This window comes from Polypterus senegalus, chromosome 13, assembly GCF_016835505.1.
Source record: "Polypterus senegalus isolate Bchr_013 chromosome 13, ASM1683550v1, whole genome shotgun sequence".
NCBI classification, from domain to species: domain Eukaryota; kingdom Metazoa; phylum Chordata; class Cladistia; order Polypteriformes; family Polypteridae; genus Polypterus; species Polypterus senegalus.
Window position 1 is genome coordinate 94,918,024 of NC_053166.1, and position 23,863 is coordinate 94,941,886.

General features: G+C 39.2%; 1 protein-coding gene across 3 annotated transcripts in view; it reads right to left on the reverse strand.

Moving 5' to 3' along the window:
* LOC120542540 (circularly permutated Ras protein 1-like) overlaps nucleotides 1–23,863 on the reverse strand; it is a 270,320-nt gene that overhangs the window by 171,492 nt on the left and 74,965 nt on the right. For 2 of the 3 annotated variants that reach the window (XM_039775068.1, XM_039775069.1), the window contains exons 3-5: nucleotides 11,871–12,038; nucleotides 8,566–8,841; nucleotides 3,808–3,915 (exon numbers count right to left, since the gene is read on the reverse strand). In XM_039775068.1, the coding sequence (XP_039631002.1) occupies nucleotides 3,808–3,915; nucleotides 8,566–8,841; nucleotides 11,871–12,038 (552 nt within the window). The remainder of the gene's footprint in view (nucleotides 1–3,807; nucleotides 3,916–8,565; nucleotides 8,842–11,870; nucleotides 12,039–23,863) is intronic. The other variant, XM_039775070.1, reaches the window with a different exon arrangement.

The following is a 23,863-nucleotide window of genomic DNA, read 5'->3' on the forward strand; positions in this document are numbered from 1 at the left end:
AAGCAATACAAAGCTGTGCTAAGTAATGTTATTTATTTCATAAAATAGAAACTAAAAGTAATAGATACAAACAAGCAAAATTATTTGCGTACAACACAACAATTTTTATTGTAATTCAGCTGGTTTTATTGTAATTCAGCTGGTCTGTTATTCTTGCAACCATTTCAAAATCAGCCTTTGATGCTTTTGCTCCATGCTACACTGTGCAGGTACCTTTTTTTTCTTTTCAAATTGTGCACAAAAAGAGATCTACTCTGGCATCTGAAAATATGAACACACTTGTGTGCCTGAACAACTGGTTAAATGTTAAGAAGGAAAATAATAATGACTGCTGTCTTGAGAAATGTTACAGACATGTCCAAAATATTCTGCTTTGTTTGTCATAATTTTGCCAATAAATTGAATTTCTGAAATCCTCTGACAGTGTTGTTCATCGTAGGCTATTATTGGTGTCTATAGTTAGGGTGCTATCATGCCAGTTAATTTATTTTTGTTTTGTTTTCTTCAACATCCATCCATCCATTTTCTAACCCGCTGAATCCGAATACAGGGTCACGGGGGTCTGCTGGAGCCAATCCCAGCCAACACAGGGCACAAGGCAGGAACCAATCCTGGGCAGGGTGCCAACCCACCGCAGGACGTTTTCTTCAACATCATAAGGCCATACCCAGACAGCTGGGTCTTTCAGTTTGTGCGCCTGTATCTTCTAATGATGTGTGCATTACTGAACAGGGATTTATTAGAGGATCCCCCTTCTTCAGCTGCAGATGGTCAAGTTCTATATCCATCTTATCCGGATGAACTTTTATTCACTGACCTAGTGTCATATATGTCCACCCACAAACACAGTACTACTACTATTACTAATAATAATAATATTTCTTTACATTTATATAGCAATTTTCTCACTACTCAAAGCGCTCTGTGTGTCGGCAACATTACAGTTTGTGTACTGTGGAACCTCGGTTCACGAACGTCTCGGAACACGTACAATTTGCTTTACAACCAAAAAGTTTGCCAAACTTTTGCCTCTGTTCACGACCACAGACTCGGTATACGAACAAGCCAGTTTCCCTTTCGGTTTGTGCGCGCAGATGATTTCTGCATGTGTTGCATTGTTCTCAGTCAGACGTGCATGCATGCTTTCGCTGTGAACTCTTTGTGCTCTATTTCGTTTCCCTTCCGGTTCGTACGCGCCGATTACTGCATTTAAGCACATGTTCAGCCTCTCCCTGTGCATTGTTCTCAGTCAGATGTGTATGCTTTTGGTGTGAACTCTTTGTGCTCTACAGTATTTTGTGCGCTTTTGCAGTTAACCATGGCTTCTAAGCAAGTGAAGACTGGTGAGAAGAAAGGTTTGAAGAAAATTGAAATCGAAGTAAAGAAAGAAATTATTGAAAAGCATGAGCGTGGCATTCGTGTTACTGATCTTGCTGCCAAGTACAAGAAGTCAAAATCTATGATTTCGACTATTCTAAAGCAGAAAGAGACCATTAAAGCAAGTCATGTTGCAAATTGAGTTAAAGTATTAACCAGGCAGAGGCTTCAACTGCTGGAAGAGGTGGAAAAACTGTTGCTAGTGTGGCTGAACGAGAAGCAACTTGCAGGGGACAGTGTAAGCGAGGCAATGTTATGTGACAAAGCCAGGAAGATTCATGGTGATTTGCTGCAAAACTATCCTTCTACGAGTGCCAAAAGTGAGGAATTTAAAGCCAGTAGAGGATGGTTTGAAAAGTTTCGCAAGAGAAGTGGCATTCATAGTGTGGTAAGGCATGGAGAGGCTGCTAGTTCAAACGCTGATGCTGCGAAAGATTTGTGATAAATTTCACAAAATTAGTGGAGGATGAAGGCTACATCCCACAACAAGTCTTTAACTGTGGAGGAGCTGACAACAGAGGAACTCGCTGAACTCCAGCAGGAGCAGCTTAGTTTGCTTACCGAGGAGCAGTCCTCTGGGGAAGAAGAGGAAAGGGTGGATATAAAAAGTGATGCGATAAAAGCCATCATGGAAAAATTGAACGAGTGGCAGGATTTTTTTGAGAAGAACCACCCTGACAAAGTGGTTACGAACAGAGTGATAAACATGATGAATGACAATGTCGTCTCGCATTTATGAAAAATTGTAATGAATAGGAAAAGGCAAGTCACATTAGATTGCTATTTCACAAAGTCTGACCCACGAGCTAAACAGCTAAAAACACCAGAAACCCAAGAAATCACAACAGAGAAAACACCTGAAGGAGAACATTCCTCCTTCGCGGAGCCGGACTCTCCCTCAAAACTGTAACCTCCTCTCCACCCAGTTCCTCCTCACTTGTTTCATGCCAGAACTTGACTCATGCAAGGTTAATTTTCTTGGTGGTTTATGGTTAGTTTTTGTATTACGGATTTTTCAAATGTTAATTTTTCGGTTTGTAGCGTGATTTGTTGCAATGTTACTTTTCTTGGTTGTTTATTAAGTTACAGATTTTTCAAATGTTCTTTTTTTCCCTGTGTTTAAAACTCATTTTAAAAAAGTGTTTACAGCAAGTGGTTCATAGCGTGATTTGTTGCGATGTTACTTTTCTTGGTGGTTTATTAAATTACGGATTTCTCACAGGCTCGTTTTTTTCCCTGTGCTTAAAACTCATTAAAAAAAGTGTTTACAGCGAACGGTTCGTAAGGCTATAGCGTGAACTCTTGCAATGTTAGTTTTCTCTGTTGTTCAAGGTATTCTCAGTGTTATTCAATGTTTTAACATTTAGTTTACTATTACGCTGTGCATTCTATGGTATTATTAACTATTTGAGCTTAAAAATCTTTACAAAAATATATATTTACATACAGTTCATTTGGTCTGGAACTGATTAATTGTATTTACATACAGTCCTATGGGTGAAATTACTTCAGTTCACGACCAATACGGTTTACAACCAGACTTTTGGAACAAATTATGGTCGTGAACCGAGGTTCCACTGTATATGTTTTTTCTTTTCTCCTGAGCTATGAAGTGCTGCTTCAGTTTGTTTCCCCAAAAACTGCACCCCTGCCCAAATTATTTTTCACCAACCACCACTGGCTGTCAGTGAATATTGTTTTCAATAGTTGACTGAGACTTGTGCACGATTAGAATAGTGTGAATAAGAAAAGTGTGAATCAATTACTTTCAGCAAGTACAAATCTTCAGTAGACAATACATGTGTTGGACATGGATTTCTTTGTTTGCCTGATTACTTGACCACATAAGGGAATTGTACTAACCTTTGTGGTTTCAAGTCCCACTGTTTTTCTTGCTGTCTTCTCACTGTCAATATGTTTTTTACATTTCTGGAGACTTGCTAGCACAGCTTTACCCATAGTCTTCAGCGTCAAACATTTTCCTGCATAATTTACATTTTGCAATTCCTGTGTCTTCATCTTCATGGAAGCATATATAGCTTGTATTTTTCATTTGTTTTTCACAGATTACCGAACACACAGTTACTTAGCATTTTGGTGTATGTGTTACAGATCACTGCACAACTGTTACAAAATTATTATTTATATTATTAATAATGAATTAAAATTAATATTTAAATTACTTATTACTATTATCATTATTATTTTTTTCCTTTTTATAATAATTTCTTGCATTTTGTTTTCAATATTATACACTATCATACTCATTCTGGCCCAGTTTAATTACCACATATACCATAGTTTATGCAACAATATTATTTTGAGATTGTTTTCTGTTGATAGGTAAGTTCAAGCAATGTTACTCTTGTCCCATTAGAGAAAAGTATTTAAATATTTACTTGTAAAATTATTCAGATGGGATGAACTTACACTGAGCATTCATACAGGAGCTGATAGGATGCTCTTGCAGTACTTCTGTGTAGTAGTGACATGTGTTTATCATAGATGGAGGTCTTGGTGGGAGAGGAGGAGGCCCACCTATAAAAGAGGAATTAGATTTTTGTATGAATACTCTTGAACAATCCTTGAATCCTGAATGAATTTCAAAGAGATCTAAGTAAATAAAAAATGTTTTTATTGCAAATTAAGAACACATGAGGGGCACAACAAAAAGAATAATGAAGATACAAAACGACAATCATTACAACTTTCAAGGGTAATTAAGACAAAGAAAACCCCCATTTACACATACCCCACCCTGTCACCATTCACCCTTTCCCTATGTGTTCTGAATCACAAAAAGATCACTTGGAGCCCATATAGCCACATTATACAGAGAGAGGCCACCCACTGCCTCATCACAGGTCTCTGGAGCTCCAGATTCCTCACATCTTACATGAAAGAGATGTAGTTCTTAATATTGCTCTAACCCCATTAATCTTCAATGACCTGAGCTTCAAGAATCAGATCAGAAAAAGAGGACTCCCAAGAATTAAAGGAGAAAGAAAGAGACTTGGGAACTTTCCAATGAGCAGACAATGCAATTTTGGCACTGATTGTACTAAATGAGAATATCCTGGGGAGCTAGAAAGCTTAAAATAAGCAATGAGGTGATGGTGGAGTATTAGTTGAAATAATCAATGAGAGAGATTTACAGATAAAGGATCAACAGGGAAAATACAGAAGAACAGTGTGAAAGTGTAGTTAGACAGTAGTAATGACATGGTGGGTTACATGATAGGTCCACATGAAACATTTGCAAAGCATGAGCTATAAATAATATAAAGATATGTCCTATTGCCAGAAGAAATAATGAGGCAGAGGTTTGAAGAGTGCTTTACCAGGTGAAGCAAAAACACAGTGGTCATAGGCCTGTTATGAGGGGAAAGGAATTGAGAAAAGGAAATATAATGAAACTCTACATGCTCTAAGAACTCACCTCTGCTGTTTCTGTCAGCTGCTGATAGAAAAAAGAAGCAAAGCAAATAGAGAATTTAGGGCTTAGACAATGTGCAAAATACAGGGGAACTGCAGGAGAATTAACTTGCCTTGTTGCTCTATCCTACCAACCCAGCCACAAGGGATACAAAAGACAGTGTGTTTCTTCGTGCCGGTCCCAAGCCCGGATAAATGGGGAGGGTTACGTCAGGAAGGGCATCCAGTGTAAAATTTTGCCAAATCAATATGCGGGCAACAACACAAATTTCCATACCGGATCAGTCGAGCCCCGGGTTAACAACGACCGCCACAAGTATTGTTAGCCAACGGGGTGCTGGTGGAAATTGGGCTACTGTTGGCCAAAGGAGAAAAAAAGTGGGCAGACATATCCGGAGGCAAGAGGAGAGGAGGAAAGTAAAGAGAGTGGAACTGTGGGTAGGAACTTTGAATGTTAGCAGTATGACTGGTATGGGGATAGAGTTAGCAGATATGATGGAGAGAAGGAAGGTTTATATATTGTGCGTGCAAGAGACTAAGTGGAAGGAAAGTAAAGCCAGGTGAACCGGAGGTGGATACAAACTACAAACTGTTCCATCATGGTGTGGATGGGAGGAGAAATGGGGTAGGGGTTATTCTGAAGGAACAGTATGTCAAGGGTGTTTTTTGGAGGTGAAAATTACTAAGTAATTATTATGAAGCTGGAAATTGGAGGTGTGATGATGAATGTGGTTAGTGCATATGCCCTGCAAGTTGGATGTGCCATGGATAAGAAAGAAGATTTTTGGAGTGAGTTGGATGAAGTGATGAACAGCTTACCCAAGGGACAGAAAGTGGTGATTGGAGCGGATTTCAATGGACATGTTGGTGAAGGGAACAGAGGAGAAGAGGAGGTGATGAGTAGTTATGGTGTCAAGGAGAGGAATAAAGAAGGTCACATGATAGTGGATTTTGTCAAAAGCATGGACATGGCTGTGGTGAATACGTATTTTAAGAAGAGGGTGGAACATAGGGTGACGTACAAGAGTGGAGGAAGATGCACACAGGATGCACATCCTATGCAAAAGAGTCAATCTGAAAGAGATTGAAGACTGCAAAGTGGTGGCAGGGGAAAGTGTAGTTAAGCAGCATAGGATGGTGGTCTGTAGGATGACGTTGAAGATCAAGAAAAGAAAGAGAGTGAAGGGAGAGCCAAGGATCAAATGGTGAAAGGTGAAAAAGGAAGACTGCAAGGTTGAGTTTATGGAGGAGGTGAGACAGGTACTGGGTGGCAGTGAAGAGTTACCAGACAGATGGGCAACTACAGCAGATGTAGTAAGGGTGACAGCAAGAAGGGTGCTGAGCATGACATCTGGACAGAGGAAGGAGGAAAATGACACCTGGTGATGGAATGGGGAAACACAGGAGAGTATACAGAGGAAGAGGATGGTGAAGAAGAAGTGGGATAGTAAGAGAGATGCAGAAAGTAGACAAGAGCACAAGGAGATAAGGCGCAAGGTGAACAGAGAGGTGGTAAAGGCTAAATAAATTAAGTATAATGAGTTGTATGAGAGGTTGGACACTAAGGAGGGAGAAAAGGACCTGTCCCAATTGGCTAGACAGAGGGACCGAGCTGGGAAAAATGTGCAGCAGGTTAGGGTGATAAAAGATAAAAAGATGGAAACATATTCACAAGCGAGGAGAGTGTGTTGAGCAGATGGAAAGAGTTCTTTGAGAGGCTGATGAATGAAGAGAACGAGAGAGAGAAGTTTAGATGATGTGGAGATTGTGAATCAGGAAGTGCAACGGATTAGCAAGGAAGTAAGGACAGCTATGAAGAGGATGAAAAATGGAAAGGCCGTTAGTCCAGATGACATACCTGTGGAAACATGGAGGGTTTAGGAGAGATGGCAGTGGAGTTGTTAACCAGAAGGAATTATACACTGCGTCTTTGTGAACCTGGAGAAAGCATATGACCGGGTGCCTCAAGAGGTGCTGTGCTATTGTATGAGGAAGTCGGGAGTGGCAGAGTGGCAGAAAAGTACGTAAGAGTTGTACAGGATATGTATGAGGGAAGCGTGACAATGGTTTGGTCTACGGTAGGAGTGACGGATGCATTCAAGGTGGAGGTGGGATTACTTCAGGGAATGGCTCTGAGCCCTTTCTTATTTGCAATGGTGATGGACAGGTTGACAGACGAGATTACACAGGATTCCCCATGGACTATGATGCTTGCTGATGACACTGTGATCTGTAGCGATACCAGGGAGCTGGTTGTGGAGACCCTGGAGAGGTGGAGATATGTTCTGGAGAGGAGAGGAATGAAGGTCAGTAGGAACAAGACAGAATACATGTGTGTAAATGAGAGGGAGGTCAGTGGAATGGTGAGGATGCAAGAAGTAGAGCTGGCAAAGGTGGATGAGTTTAAATACTGTACTTGGGATCAATAGTACAGAGTAATGGGGATTGTGGAAAAGAGGTGAAAAAGAGAAGGCAGGCAGGGTGGAATGGGTGGAGAAGAGTGTCAAGAGTAGTTTGTGACAGACAGTTATCAGCAAGAGTGAAAGGGAAGGTCTACAGGACGGTGGTGAGAAGAGCTATGTTATATGGGTTGGAGACAGTGGCACTGACCAGAAAGCAGAAGACAGAGCTGGAGGTAGCAGAGTTAAAGATGCTAAGATTTGCACTGGGTGTGACGAGGATGGAAAGGATTAGGAACATTAGAGGGTCAGCTCAAGTTTGACCGTTGGGAGACAAAGTCAGCGAGGCGAGATTGCGTTGGCTTGCACATGTGCAGAGGAGAGATGCTGAGTATATTGGGAGAAGGATGTTAAGGATACAGCTGCCAGGTAATAGTAAAAGAGGAAGGTCTAAGAGGAGGTTTATGGATGTGGTGAGAGGGGACATGCAGGTGCTGGGTGTCACAAAGCAAGATATAGAGGACACGAAGACATGGAAAAAGATTATCTATTGAGGCAACCCCTAACGGAAGCAGCTGAAAGAAGAAGATGAAGTTGCTCTATCTTACCATCTGGGGTCAAGAAATTAAAGGAGATTAGGACAAGAAGTCTCTAGAGTATGTCTTATATATTCAAACTTTCACTTTATATATTCAGGAATAACTATAAATTTTAATTTTGCTTGTACTTGTTCTATTGCTTGTAGTTTTGGTCTCTACCTAGCCTACCTACACTTGCAACTGATATTTGTCAGAAGCACTTAAAAAATGTCCAAAGGCAGCATCACAAAAACGTTTTATAAAATTGTTGCTGTTCATAGGTAAAGCCTTCAATCTTTTTTGATATCTGCTCTTTTTTGGTCAGGATCTTATGAAGGTAATGCAAGCCAGTAATCTATTTCATCACAGTGTACTCACTCACTAACTTACACACTAATTAAGCCAAATTTGAGTTTCAATCTGGTTAAAAGCCTCTTGGTATACTATGAAGTTAAATCAGAATGAACAGAGGCAACATATTGTAATCTTTTTAGTTAGCCAATAAAAGGTGACATTTTGCTTGACTTCTCACTACATCCATAATGGCCAACATGGTAAAACACCATAGTACTACAAATAAAGTGAGGAAATTCAAACATCCAACAGAAGAAAACCTTTCCAGAAATTGATCCAGCATTCAGGCTATGAGAATTAAAATGAAATTTCCTACTTATACATACATTTCATACCTACACATACATTCAAATTAAAGTGCTATAAACTTTAAGCTATAACAGTAAACTTCTACAAAGCACAGAAACATTTGTTCCACTTGCCTTGTGTGACAGGAGCAGGTTGTTTTTGATTACGGTCATTTGTAGATTGTCCTGGCTGTAAAGTTGGAGAAAGGCCTTTTTCAGGTGCTCGCTTTGGCAAACATTTGTGTTCAAGCCCTTCAGGTAAGTCATATTCAATCTGTTCTTCTACTTTGTCATATACATAACGAGGTTCTTCCACTGTATCATATATCTGTTCAGATTCACCTGGATGTTGAGCCAAACATTTGGGGGAACTGTTTTGTGAATGGGTGTTAACAGGAAAAGACTGTAGTGCTGTCAAAAAAAAAAAATTACATCACATTACAAATACCAGTGGTGTCTTTTTAAAATCCACCTGTGAAGTGAACACAACTTAAGATAACCCTACTACACTGCTACTGAAACATTTCATGTGTTTGTTGGAATTGTAGAAACCTATTCAAAGGTCAATTAAAATTAGCTTACTACTTTGTAGGTTCAAGCCTGTAAACCTTCTGTATGACTTATTCAACAAAGCACAAAAATGACAAATAGTTTAAAAAATAATAATGGAAAGTGATTTTTGCAGCACTGCTTATGTCAGTTAATCTTGGCAGTGGAATCACTAAGGCTTGCTAAAGACTTCAAATTCGTTTTCACTTCTTTTACTGTTACCTTTCTTTAAATTATAATACTTTTCTAGTACATAAATTACTATTGTTAGCCATAGTCTCAAAAGGGAAAAAAACGCCAAACTAGTTACACGTTGCTTTCATTAAGTAAGACATGTTTCATTAAAAATGGTTTATTTGGTGCCAAAAATTCCCAGAATTGTTAATAATCAAAAAAAAAAAAACTTATTATGAAATGTACAAAAATCTTTTTTTAGTCAACTTCAAAATACTCTGTTTGAGATGCAATACACTTGTCCCAGTTCTTCTCCCATTCTTGGAAACATTTCCTGTGCTCATCTTTTGTTGCCATGTCCAGTACTTCCTATATTTTTTCCTGGATTTCTTCCATGGTATCAATCTTCTTTCGTTCAGTCTTAATTTTAATTTTGGGATCAAAAAGAAGTCACAGGGAGCAAGATCCGGCGAATATGGTGGGTGAGAAGCAACAACCACATTGTTTTTGAACAAAATGTTTTTGACTGACAACACAATGTGTGCAGGTATGCTGTCATGGTGCAAAATCCAGTTTTGGGTCACCACTTCTCTGGACATTTTTTTACTGATGCTTTAACATAGATGCCTTAGCATGTAAATGTAGTGTCACAGTTTGTCTGGGTGAACAAACTCTTTGTGAAAAAGTCCATCAATGTTGAAAAACAGGATCATCATTGTCTCTTGAAAATTTACAATGGCAACTTACAGAAAAAAAATGCTCAAGCTGCGTGCAGAATTATAGAATAAACACCAGAAATAATGCACATGATCAACTGACCACAATGCCTCTCAGTAGACTCATTAACTGGACTGCAGATACTGTATATGATATCTAATGGCATTTCAATAATGCTATTGACTGATTCCAGGAATTTTTAACTCCTTGTGTATTGCAGTGACCTTGTTTTTTCAACTACTAAAGGAAACAGCAACTCTGAAATTGTAATAGAAATAACATGTTAAGACCCTTTATACACAAGACACAAGAGTTTGAATTATGAGCTTTCCCATTTAGAAGAGGTTTCATTTAACACTCCTTTTCAAGTTACAGGACGTCTTTTTTGCAGTTATGAAAATGACATTGTCTGTTTATTGCTACAAACATGTGAATGAAAGAAAGGTACAATTAACCAATCAAACCAACATCTTATTGTTCTTTTGTACAGCTAATCAGCCAACTGATGCCACTCCAGCTACTACCATAACCGCATCTGGTCCTTTGCCTTCAACTTCTTGCCTGTCTTGTCCTTCAGTTGCAATAGAACAGAAAGAGGCAAAAGATGTCGACAATCCAGAAACTGAGTCCAAAAACTCAGTACCTCTTTCTATTCATCTTGTCTTTATCCATCACTAGCGTGGAGAGTCGCTTGCGTACTGAAGAGTCTATAGCTGCAGGTGGTAGCTGCCATCACTGTACTTTGTATGTAAGAGCCTGATCGAGTGTTATTTACTTATGTACCTTTATTTATTTACTTACTTCCTACAGTATAAAGTCACAAGTAGAGTGCAGAGCTTCCCATGTACATACAGTACAGCAATGGGAAAAGTGCGACGTGCATTCCTGCTGTGATGTAGAACCGTCATCATCATCTGAGTTCACCTCTGTTATAGCGCGTCTATGTGTAAACAGTCTATGTGTAAACAGCAGTGTCAAATGTAGGGGGGTGGGATCGTGAATGTGACTGAGAGAATAAAACTGAATTAAAAAACCCAAAGCTAACCTTTACAAGTATCATAAATTTAAACCGTCTGTTAAGGACTGGAATCAAATGTATTTTTTTATTCTAAAATAGTAAGAATAAGAGCAGCTCACTTCTCAAAATGGACTCGTCTGGGGTTGAACCCATGAAGTTTTGATTACCAGTCAACAGTTGATACCGTTGTGCCACCGAAGTTTTCATTGCAAATACCTGTCAATGTCGCACCCTAACACAGGTTCTTTTTCTGCAGTTATATTCTTGAATAGAAGCACACTTGTTCTGTTATATTTGTACCTTTTCTGAAAGTGTTTCTTTGACATTTGGAATTCAGGCATCGCACATTATACACTTTATGTTTACATTTTGTCAATTATTACTAAAACATTAAAAATGTTTCTGTTTTAACAATGTGTTTGCATAGATCGTTGTAGTCATGGAACACACATGAAATGCATGTGTTCCAAATAACGATATAGTATTTATAAAAGGTGTCATTTTGCTTGACACGCAGGTAAACAGACTTGAGCTGAGAAAACTGTGCAGGGTGGGGGATGTGATAGCAGGCTGCTTGCTGTTTGCTGCTTATCGACACATTTACAGGACAAAAGACGCTGACGGACAGGTGCGAAGCAATTTAAGGTGGAACGGATCTACAAGTTTTTTCGTAGGCTCTGGTAATTCTAGTGTTAAGGAAAAACCGGTGTCAGTTTAGGGACTCAGAGATACATACATTTTTTTCTATTGAACTTAATGTTGGTTATGTTGTTTTCAAATTACAAGCGTTCATTTTACAAGGGCTTTTTCACGAATGCATTATGCTCATAAATAGGGTGAAGACTGCAGCTGGACAAACAAAATGATATTTTTATGAATTTTCTAAATACAGGTATTACTATAAATTACAAAATGTTAAATGGAGTTTATTCTAAAGAAACAAACTGGTAATTGGGCAATTGATAAAACCAGAATAACTCACCATCTTCACAAATAGAAGAATCATGAGTTGACAAAGTGTCTGAGTTTGGCAAATAGGAATTCTTGTTAAGTTTTCCTGGTGTTTGATGCATCTTCTCCTGGTACTGCTGCCCTGTGGAATAATCATGTCGTTGGGCCTGTGGCTGAGAGGACTTATTCACTCTTGTACCTATAATCATTGAATAAAAGCAGAACATGGGTAGGTAACAAATGTGAAAGGAAGACTGGTAGGTAAGTGGCTGCCAAGTAAAAGGGGACTACTAGGATTGGGGTGATGTAATTTTTGGCCAGCATTTGCCATTTGGGACCACTTTCTCTTTAGTCTGGGGGAAGGCATCATGCTTATTCCAGTCTTGTGCCCTTCCCCCCAACCCCTTCACCCCAGTGTGGAAGAGCATTGTATACTTCCAAGCAATTTTCATATTTTCTGTCTTTTGTTGCAGCCCTGTTAAATGCTATTCTGTTAGACTCAGCATATATACAGAACATAGCCCATACTATACTCCCAAAGCTTTCTATTTGCCAGTGTGCCTCTCTGTCCCTCCCTCTCTCACTCTCATAAATGTCTGATGTATGATTTCACCTTGTTCTATGCCTTCTTAGTGGTGTCCTTACCTTTGGCAACCTCTTGCTAGTTAGGCACCCCTTCACAGAACGAAGGAAATCAGAACATGAGAACAATCTAGATGAGAACAGGTCTTTCAGCCCAACAATACTCACCAGTGCTATCCACTTTATTCATCTTAAATAACATCAAGTCTAGTTTGAAAATTACCTAAACCCCTACTGTCTACCACACTACTTGGTAGCTTGCTCCATGTGTTTATGGTTCTCTGTGTAAAGAAACATTTTCTAATGTCTGTGTGAAATTTACCCTTAACAAGTTTCCAACTGTGTCCCAATGTTCTTGATGGACTCATTTTAAAATAACAATCACTATTCACTGTACTAATTCTCTTCATAATTTTAAGCACTTCAATCATGTCTCCTCTTAATCTTCTTTTGCTTAAACTGAAAAGGCTCAGCTCTTTTAATCTTTTCTCATTATTTATCTCCTGGCCTTGGAATCAGCATTGTCACTCTTGTCTGGAACAAAACTATACACAGTACTCCAGGTGAGGCCTTACCAGAATGTTATAAAGTTTGAGCATAACCTCCTTGGACTTGTACTATACACATCGTTCTACATAACCTAACATTCTCTTAGCCTTTTTAATGGCTTCTGAACACTGACTAGCAGTTTATAGTGTCAAGTCCACTATGACTCCTAAATCCTTCTCATAAAGCGTACGTTTGATTTTCAGACTTCCCACTGTGAATTCAAACATAACAGTTTTACTTCCTACATGTAATACTTTACATTTATTTAAATTAAATGTAATCTGACACAACTCTGCCTACTCTGTATGCTGTCCAAATCCCTCTGTGATGATTCAACAGATTGTAAATTATCTGCCAATCCACTTAGCTTGGTATTATCAGCAAATGTAACCAGCTTGTTACTTATACAGTATTACTATCCAAATCATTTATACATGTTAAAATCACAGAAAATTACAGCTGACGCCTCTACACTTAATGACAGCCAATTCTGACGGGATTGGATTCCTCACACCATAACCTATGTCTGAGACAATTTTGCACCCATCTACAAACAACACCCTGAACTCTCACTTCTTTTAGTTTGATGCCCAACCTCTCATGTGGTACCTTATCAAATGCTTTCTGAAAGTCAAGATAAATAATATATACTCCACTTTGATTATATGTTTTTGTAGTTTCCTCATAGAATTCCAGCATGTTGGTAAAACATCCATCAATTATCCAACCCACTATATCCTACCTACAGGGTCACAGGGGTCTGCTGGAGCCAATCCAAGGCACAAGGCAGGAAACAAACCCCAGGCAGGGCGCCAGCACACCGTAGGGTGCACACACACCCACACCCCAAGCACAATTTGGAATCATCAATGCGCCTAACCTGCATGTTTTTGGACTATGGGAGGAAACCCACACAGACAAAGGGAGAACATGCAAACTCCATGCAGGGAGGACCCAGGAAGTGAACCTGGGTCCCCTAACTGCGAGGCAGCAGCAGCGCTTCCCACTGCGCCACTGTGCAGCCGTGGTAAAAGATGACTTCCCATTTCTAAACCCATGCTGACTGTTCAGTAAGCCTCCTGTTCTTGCCATGTGTTGCTCAATCTTTCCCTTAATAATTTCTTCCATTAAGTTTCCTGTGATGCACTTTAAGCTTAATCGCCTAAGGTTGCTTGGATCTGGCTGGTCACCGTTTTCATATTGTAGGATAATATTTGCCATTTTCCAGTTGTTCGGGAATTCTCCGTTGTGCAGTGACTTCCTAAAAATATGCATGAAGAGTTTATATAGGTACTTGCTAACCTCCTTAAGAACTTGAGGATAAATGTTTTCTGGTCTATTGGTAATTTGTTTAATTTTAGCCTATTTAATCAAAGCAGTAGTTTTCCTTCTACAATTTCCAAATCACTCCTTAGTACCTCCTTAGTAGTCTGTTGAACCACAGGGAGGTTGTCTGCTTCCTCACATGTAAACACTTCAGAAAAATGTGAGTTTAGAGCATCTGCTATTTCACTGTCAATATTTTTAACTAGCCAACCTGCGGCGTAGCGTATGCCGCATCATTATCAACATGAACAGTCAACATGGATCACAGCTGCATGTAGACTGTAGCACAGACCAAAGCGAGTGAGGATGTGTATGGTGACATGTTGGGGGCAGGCATATGAGAAGCAGTGTGCATGCCTCGAGTTGAGGGTGGACGCGGGAGGAGGGTGAGTTTTTAAGCACAAATATAGTTAATTATACCATAGAATGGACAGCTTAATAGTAAACTAAATGTAAAAACACTGAATAACACTAAGAAAACCTTGAACAACAGAGAAAACTAAGACTGCAAAAATTCGCGCTATAGCGCTTCTAACCGCTCACTAAAAACACTTTTTTTTAATGAGTTTTAAGCACAGGGAAAAAAATGAACATTTGAAAAATCCATAATTTAATAAACAACCAAGAAAAGTAGCATTGCTACAATGCACGCACGCTCCCGTGTGTGTGTCTTTCTCTCGCGCGCCTGTGTGTGTGTGTCTCTCTCTCTCGCGCCTGTGTGTGTGTGTGTCTCTCTCTCTTGTGTGCCTATGTGTGTGTGTCTCTCTCTCTCACGTGCCTGTGTGTGTGTCTCTCTCTCTCACACGCCTATGTGTGTTTCTCTCTCATGTGGACTGTAGCACAGACGAAAGTGACTGAGGCTGTGTTTGGTGAGTTTTTGCGTGCGGGCACATCAGCAGGCAGTGCACATGCCTCGAGAGCGACGGTGGACGCAGGAGGAGGGTTACAGTTGGTGGGCGGGGCTCTGTCGTGCGTATCCCATGACGAGGGAAGAGGGTTAGAGTTGGCGGGCGGGACTTTGTCGAGTGTATCCCATGGTCTTAGAGTTGGTGGGTGGGGCTCTGTGAGTTGGTGGCCGTGGCTCTCTGTCTTGCTTGCGCTCGCTGTCTTTAATGCCCTTAGTGAATTATATATATAGATTCCCCTTCCTCTTCCTTGACTGTTCTTTTACTACTAAAATACTGAAAGACAGCGCAATACAGTGTAATAATAACAGAATTCTGAAATTTACCATTGTAATAAGTATTTGGAATGTGATGTTATCTTTTAAAGCATAAGCTATTGCCTATTAATTTACATTTGCAAAAATAACATAAAATGAGCAGCATTAATGCCACTTTATGGAAAATAGATCCTATTCTGACTCTTGCTCAGATTGTTTTTTAAACATTTTGGAACTTTTTCACATGCCTGTATTTGTTTTGCTTTGAGTACTCCATTATCCCCCATTATCCACATTCCAAAGTCTATGTTACAACACAATATTGTTTATTTTAATTTTAATTAGTGTGCGTAAATGTCCCCTGTGACAGACTGTTGAGTTCCTCCCTTGTACCCAGCGCTGCCTGCTGAATGCTTCAAAATACAGAGAAATCCGGGAGGAAAACCTGATGCAAGAAACCAGTGCATTGCATAATATTTGTTTTTCAGCATGACAACAGCCATAAGCATAAAGCAGAAGCTATACAAGAATGGCTAAAAAGCAATGTTATTACTGTATCCTTAATACTGTTCACTCATAATGCTTATGCAACCTAAAAGAGCTTGAGCAGTTTTGTAAAGAATGAATTAAAATTGCAGTGATCAGATTTGCAAAGCTGATAAGAGATCTGTCTGCAAAGTCAAAGTTGACTACATAATACTGACTTGAAGTTGGTGACTACTTATGGAATCAATTTAATTAATTATTTTGTGTTTTATATTTGTAATTAATTTACATCACTTTGCAGAGATCTGTTTTCACTTTGACATTAAGGTGTTTCTTTTGTTGATGAATATCGAAAATGCAAGATTAAATTCACTGTGATTCAATGCTACAATACAATAAAATGTAAAAACCTCTAAGGATGTGAATACTTTTTATAGGCATTGTATATTTTCATGTGAATCTCTAATATAGCACAGTCATGTCAACTGGCTTTGTTTTTAGTGTATGTGAGCTCCCTGTTATGGAATGCTATCTCATCTGAGCACTGTATTCGTGTACCAACTACTATCACATCAGACTCCAAATCACCCAAGCCATGAATCTGTAAAACAATGCTGAACAACAATCTTGATATTATAATATATTTGATTTGTGGGATTCCACAAATGTCACCGGCTAAGCCATACATCTTATTATTTTATGCAAATATTTTACTACAAAGATAACATTTGGAAATTATAATACATTTGGCTATTCAGCAGATCTGTCTTTGAGGCAACTAAACAAATAAATAAAAATGAAGATATAGTGACTAATAAAGTATTCACCTCAATTTTAACATTTTTCACATCTTCACAGTGAGTCTGAAAAACTGTAGATATGATATGAAGAAAGTTAGAAGAATAGGATTACATTCCAAGTCTTAAGGACAGATCTAAGATGATGGTAAAAGAAAAAAAACAAGAGGAAAGAACAGCAAAATTGGACCTCTAAGACAGGAACGCTTAAGTTTTGTATCATGAAAGGTGTCCACAATGAGCTGTAATGCCTCCACATGCCCAAAATATACCAAGGTAGTGGACAGGCTATTTATGACCGTGGTGTGTATATGCCACTTTAGGCAGGAGCCTAGGAGCTTCTCATCCTTATGGCATGCAAGGTTCCAGGTTGGAAACAAGATTTTTTTTTTACAGTGAAGAGAATAACTGAGAATGGTCTGGAGGCAGCAATATTGGATTCAACTGTGAGTTTTTTTTTAAGGGTGAACCATCCAATTTCAGCTCACATAAATGATGAATGGCCTAATGATAGAGGCCTAAATCTGGCAAAGATATCCCACCCTCTGGTCCATCACCAATTAGGCTGGAGTTCTTAATAGGGGGTCGTTTTATTCCATAAAAACTGATGAATCAAAGATCCAACATCTGACCAATGTTTATCTGGGGGATTGCAAAGCACTGAAAAACTGAAGGCATCAGACTACAGTATGTTTATCCTAATATTAGCTAATCTACAGTGAAATGGTAAATGGGACATAAGAGCAGTTGGTAAGTGATTCATTGATGCTTTTAAAAATCCAGCAGTACTAGGGGAGGGGTGAGGGTATAATCTTCCGCAATAAAGGCAAAATGTCAAGACCCAAATATATAAGAGCTGGCCTGAGGAACTGACACACTTTACCTGCAAGAGTGTCTTAATGGAAAAAGGGTGATTTTCACCAAAAGATTTGGTATCTTGATAGGTTTTTTAAAAAGTTAAATAGGCTGAGCACATGAGGGAGATCTGAAACAGCCTTACCTAGACAGAGTAAGATTTTGACCAGGAAAAAAGATATCTTATGTCGAGGCAGTAGGAAGTGAATGGAGTGACTAGATCATGACAGCAAAGAGTTATGGCATGGGGTTTAAGAGAAAGTTTAGAGAATAGCGAGGATGCAAGGAATACCTGCTTGGCGTATTTGTAAATCTAAATGGAACAAGTCTTGTTTGAATCTTTGAGATTTACAGACATAGAAGTGGAATGCAATGTTTTCATCATGTTGGTCAAGTGTCATAGAAGCTGCTGGTTGGAACAGAATATGAGCCACAAATATAATGTGCAGCAGACATTATCCATAATGATTGAAGCCCATTTGTGGATTAATTTATTAATCAACAATTGAATTACTCTTGCTAGCCATTTACTGTAGTTAATAGTTTTATATTGGAGTTAGTGTAATAGGGATACACCTGACAAAGCCTTGTGGCTCTTTGATCTATTTTAAAAATAAGGTAACTAAGGCTGAAATAATCAAGGGTAAGAGAGTATCAGTTGCCCCAAAAAGACTGACAGAATATTAATTGCAAACCATCAGAATCTGGGAAATAACAAGGATTCAGAGTTTCATGTATCCTTAAATTCAGGTAGTGTGAGTTGTGGTGAATGGCCAGGGCTGTGGAAGAAATGGGGGAGACAGCATGCTCAGGGAATTATCTCGGCCAGAACTTGGAAGGGCAGCCCCCCTGGGTTGCTGTGACACCAAAGATTCCCACACTCCTTCATAGGAGTTGGAGTTTGGTACAAACTGTTGGGTTCCATGGGTGCCGCCAAGTGGTGCTACAGGAGCTGCTGCAGGGACTCCTGACCGTTAAATCATCAAGTGCCCATCTTACCCAGAAGTGCTTACAGACTAATCCTATTGGACATCAGAAGCACTCCAGAGTATCACATAAAAGGAGCCTGTGGCCAGACTTGCGATGTGGAGGACAAAGCTTGCTGGAGGAGGAGTGGAGATGGAAAATAGAATGAGAGAAAGAAGATAAGGCAAAGACAAAGTGCTTGGTGCGTTATTACTGTGTTTATTTGTACTTTGGACTGTGTACTGTGCATGGCTGGTGGGAAACAGTTGAAAAGTGTTTTCCACAAGAAAATAAACAATGTCTGTTACTGAACTTGGGTCCTGTATCTGCCTATGTCAGGTTTGGGGTGCTGTGTGCCCCCTGCAGGCCATACAGTATAAAATCTGGCAGAACGTCCTTGTTCCTATACCTAGGGAGGGATAACTTCTCTTTTTCTGATCAACTTTTTTATACAGCTAAGTCAAACAAATTATTATGTAAAAATGAAAATTATCAATATGTGAAATAAACATACATAGCACCCCTTACCCACCCCGCTCTTGTCTAGTGTCATACAACTGGAAACCAAAACTGACTGCACCACTACCACTACACTCAACCAAGGGAATGACTGCATCACAATCTATGTAACATAAATAACCTAAAACTAGGAGTAGTACATTCCTAGTTGTGAATGGAGTTGCTGGATGTTCTGTTACTCTGTGATGCAGACAATTCCAGGAGAATCAAGTTATAATGAGAAGATTAGATCAGAAGTCTTCTGTCTACAGTAGTATAAAGGGGAGAATCAGCGGTTACAGTCCCCAGGTATAAGAATTTACACTAGTGCACCCATAGAACAAGGATCGAAAGATCTAATAATATAAGAATAGATAGCAAGAAAGAAATAGTAATTGATAGCACTAAAGAAACTGATTAAGAAATCAGAGACTAAAAATTCAGGATATAGGGACAATACCAACATTTCCACATAAATGTCCCTATGGCATCATAGATGCAAAAGTAATAGAGGATATAGGCTAAGGCCCAATACATGTAGTTTACAAGGGGTAAAATATAATCTACACATACATTTAAGATGAGTAAAGTCTTGGTTGAGGTTTGTTGATGAAAATTGTATATTTCTAAATACTATACCCCAGCAAAGATGTAAGGATGATGTGAGATCCTGAGACCACTGAAAGATGGGGGTTGGTGGGGTTTATAAGAAGAATTTTCTGAAATGATAAAAGAAGCTATCAAGAGGGAAAAGAGGATAATAGGGCAAAGGAGATATAAGGGAAACACCATAGGCCATATGTGCTGAACCAAACTGCAGACAATAGAAGGTGAAAGAAGGCATGCCAAAGATAATTAAAGATGTTAGATTGTTTTAAGGCCAGTCACCAAACAGATCACCCAATGCACTGACATAACATTGCATCCAAGCAGAAGGGAAACTTGGATGACCACCTAATAGCAATGTATGATTATTAAAGATGAGAACTTGCACATGTAATTTGGGGATATTATCTTAACTTTTTTTCAGGTTTATAATTTTATGCAAAATTTGTATGGCATTTATCTATACTAATAAAAGGCAAAGCCCTCACTCACTCACTCACTCACTCACTCACCTCACTCACTCACTCACTCACTCACACACTCACTCACTGACTCATCACTAATTCTCCAACTTCCCGTGTGGGTGGAAGGCTGAAATTTGGCAGGTTCATTCCTTACAGCTTCCTTACAAAAGTTGCGCAGGTTTCATTTCAAAATTCTACGCGTAATGGTCATAACTGGAAGCTGTTTTTCTCCATTTACTGTAATGGAGATGAGCTTGAACGCCGTGGGGGCGGAGTTTCGTGTGACATCATCACGCCTCCCACGTAATCACGCAGTACATAGAAAACCAGGAAGACCTCCAAAAAGCACTGACGAAAACATGCATTATATAATTGAGAAACAATTGGCAGCGAAACAATAAGAAGCGAGCGAGTGACATATACAACCATATTCATGAGTTCTGCTACTTCGGAAACAAAGCACGATGTAAACTTACACTTTAAATTAAGTTCATAGACAGGCTGCCGCTGGCGTTTGTAATTTAGTGCCTGCCCATATAAGGCCGTCCGTCAGCGGCAATCCAATAGCAAACTCCCACTAAATATTCACGGGTTAAGGACTGTGCTTATGCAGAGGAAGATGAGATGGTCAGGGTGGTGTTTGGCACAAACTCAGCGAAACTGCGAGTGAAAGTTTTAAGTGCCAGGACTAAGGTAACATTAAATACAGCCATGGACATCGCACAAGATGGCACCAGCACAGCTGGGAACCTTCGATGCATGTACACCAACCGGCTCACGTGAACAAAAACCGAATTACACAATTGAAAAAGCAGCAAAAAATATGAAGCGTCTGATACATACAAGCATATTCATAAATCCAGCTACTGCGGAAACAAAGCACACGGTGGAAAAGTCAATGTCCGCTAAAGGAAGACAGTGTAAAAAACCCGTGCATGCAGTGTGTCAGGTCTCAGATAAAGAAGAAGACGAGCTGTTTATTGATGCAGTAAGAAACGAATCGATGAATGAAACCTGTCATCTTTACAACGATTGACAAACACGGAATGTAACTTGAACACAACACATCCTACAAATACAAACCTGATTGAAAGAAATAATGATAATCAAATCCTTGATGACAGCAACACTCAGTAACACTCATAAAACAAATACTGTATATTGACAGTCATGTTACGTTATTTTTAAAATGTTCCCTTTTCTTTTCATAGCTTCTTTAACACACTACTTCTCCGCTGAGATACGCGGGTATATATATATGTATATATATATCCCGATCTACATACTCGAATAATGGATACTTTATTAGCCATCAATGATTGTTTTGGTAAAGCCATACTCAGTGTATTCATTAGATGAGCGGTAAAAAGTAAGAGCGAGGGAGGATGACTTATTGAGGCATGCAGGCTGTAGTGCGTCAACTCTATCTGAATTGCGATCACATTTGAAAAAATATATCTTTTCAAGTTCTATTTAGTCCATATGTGTCAAACTCAAGGGCGCGGGCCACATCCGCCCGCGTGTAATTATATCCGCCCGAGATCATTTTATATACTGTATTATTGTTATTAATGGCCGGGTATATGAAGCGCTGGTAACACAATAAACTACAGATCCCATAATGCAGCGCTTCAGCTGCCTTGCCAACACTTACCGCTTAATCAAGTCTAGCTTATGATGCTGCAAGTTATTGCGAAGCTAGCTCACACGATGCTGAAGAGAAAAGTTGATTCTGAAAATAGAGCCTTTAAAACCGATGGGAGGCTGAGTATATGTTTACTGAACCCGTGTGTCTCATTTGTGGAGCTAATGTGGCTGTAATTACAGAATTTAATCTAAGACGGCACTATGAGACAAAACATCAGGGTAACCTGAAAGACCTGAATGCAATGCAGAAGATACAGAAAGCAGAAGAATTAAATAAGAATCTGACACTTCAGCGGACGTTTTACCCGTGCACAATCACAAAGTGATTTCAAGTGAAGCTGCTTTTATGGGAGACACAAATGCACCAGTGCAACTTGCCCCACTTTCCCTGTTGCCAAGTAATGTTAAACCAAGTCGTCACTACGGTGTTCCCAAATCGCACTTTGCTGATAAACTGGCGCACTGAGTTTGCACGGCGCTTTGGTGACTTTGAAGAACAAAAAGTCCGTCTACATGCGGCTCGAACCTTGTGCATGTTTGGTAGCACATATCTGTGTGAGAAGCTCTTCTCAGTGATAAAGACTAACAAAACAGCACACAGGAGTCGCCTCACTGATGAGCACCTGCAATCCATCCTGAGAATCTCCACAACACAGAACCTCACACCAAACATAAACGAACTTGTTGCCAAAAAAAGATGCCAGGCGTCCAGCTCTAAAATGACATATGAGCAAAGACAACTGAATGATTTGATTTGTTATTGCTGAAAGGAACACATTTTATTTATATTTCCAGGTTTTGTTATGCAGCATGTTCATATTTGAATTTGTATCATTTTGACAGGATATATTTTTATGGAGAGCAAAATCTTTTGGGATATTTAAAATCTAAGTTTATTTTTTATATAAAATTACATAAGAGTAAAGAAATTTGAATGTTTGTTCTTTTAACGTTTACTTTATTTCTAACTTGTATAATTTAGACAGGATATATTTTTATGGAGAGCAAAATATTATAAGTTGTTTAAGGTTTGAGTTGATTTATTCAGGAATAATATTCCTGTCTGTTTTTACCATTCCTACCAAAGATATTTCTGTCGACTAAATAAAAATTCATTCTATTTAAAATTTAAATAGAACTTGAACAAAAGTTCATAATATCCACGCTAACAAGCAGCGTATTGCACTGATACGAAATAGCTGTGTGTGTATAAATGTAGATATGTATGTATATGTATATATATGTTTATATATGTGTGTGTGAATATATATATATATATATGTATTTGTGTGTATATATGTGTGTGTATGTATATGTATGTGTATATATGTAGATATATATATATATGTTTATATGTGTGTGTGTAAATATATATATATATATGACAGCAACACTCATCACTCACAACAGTGACAAAACAATTACATTGACAATCATGTTACATTATTTTCAAAATGTTTCCTTTTCTTTTTCATTGCTTCTTTAACACACTACTTCTCCGCTGCGAAGCGCGGGTATTTTGCTAGTTATCTATATATATAATTCACTAAGGCAAGACACCCATGGAAAGCACGCGGAAGGGCGTGGATTCACTAAGCCGCCGACAAGTAAGACACCTATGGCGCACGCAGGAAGAAGCCACGCCCACCAACTCCAAGACCATTGGATACGACGACAACTCGCAGAGCCACGGCCACCAACTCGGACGCGACGACACAGAAAAAAACGGCGTCATTTATATTCGTCTGTCATAGAAGCCACATGCACCTCTGAGCAACGTTGACTGTTCATAGAGGTATGTTTTTCGCGGAGGTGAATTGCCATATGCAGCGTGTTAAACAGTTTGCGAGGGGTATCCCGTGGGATCCTTAAAACAATCCTTTACAACTGAGGTTAAAACACAATGAAGGAAGCAGTCTTTAAAAATGGAGTTTTCAGTTACGACGCACGACCGCGTGCACCATAGCAAACTGTTTTACACGCTACATACAGCAATTCGCATCCGCGACAAACATGCGTCTTTTTAGATGCTCCAGCACGAACACGGAAGACGTTTCCCTGCCCACCAACACTCCTTTTTCACCGG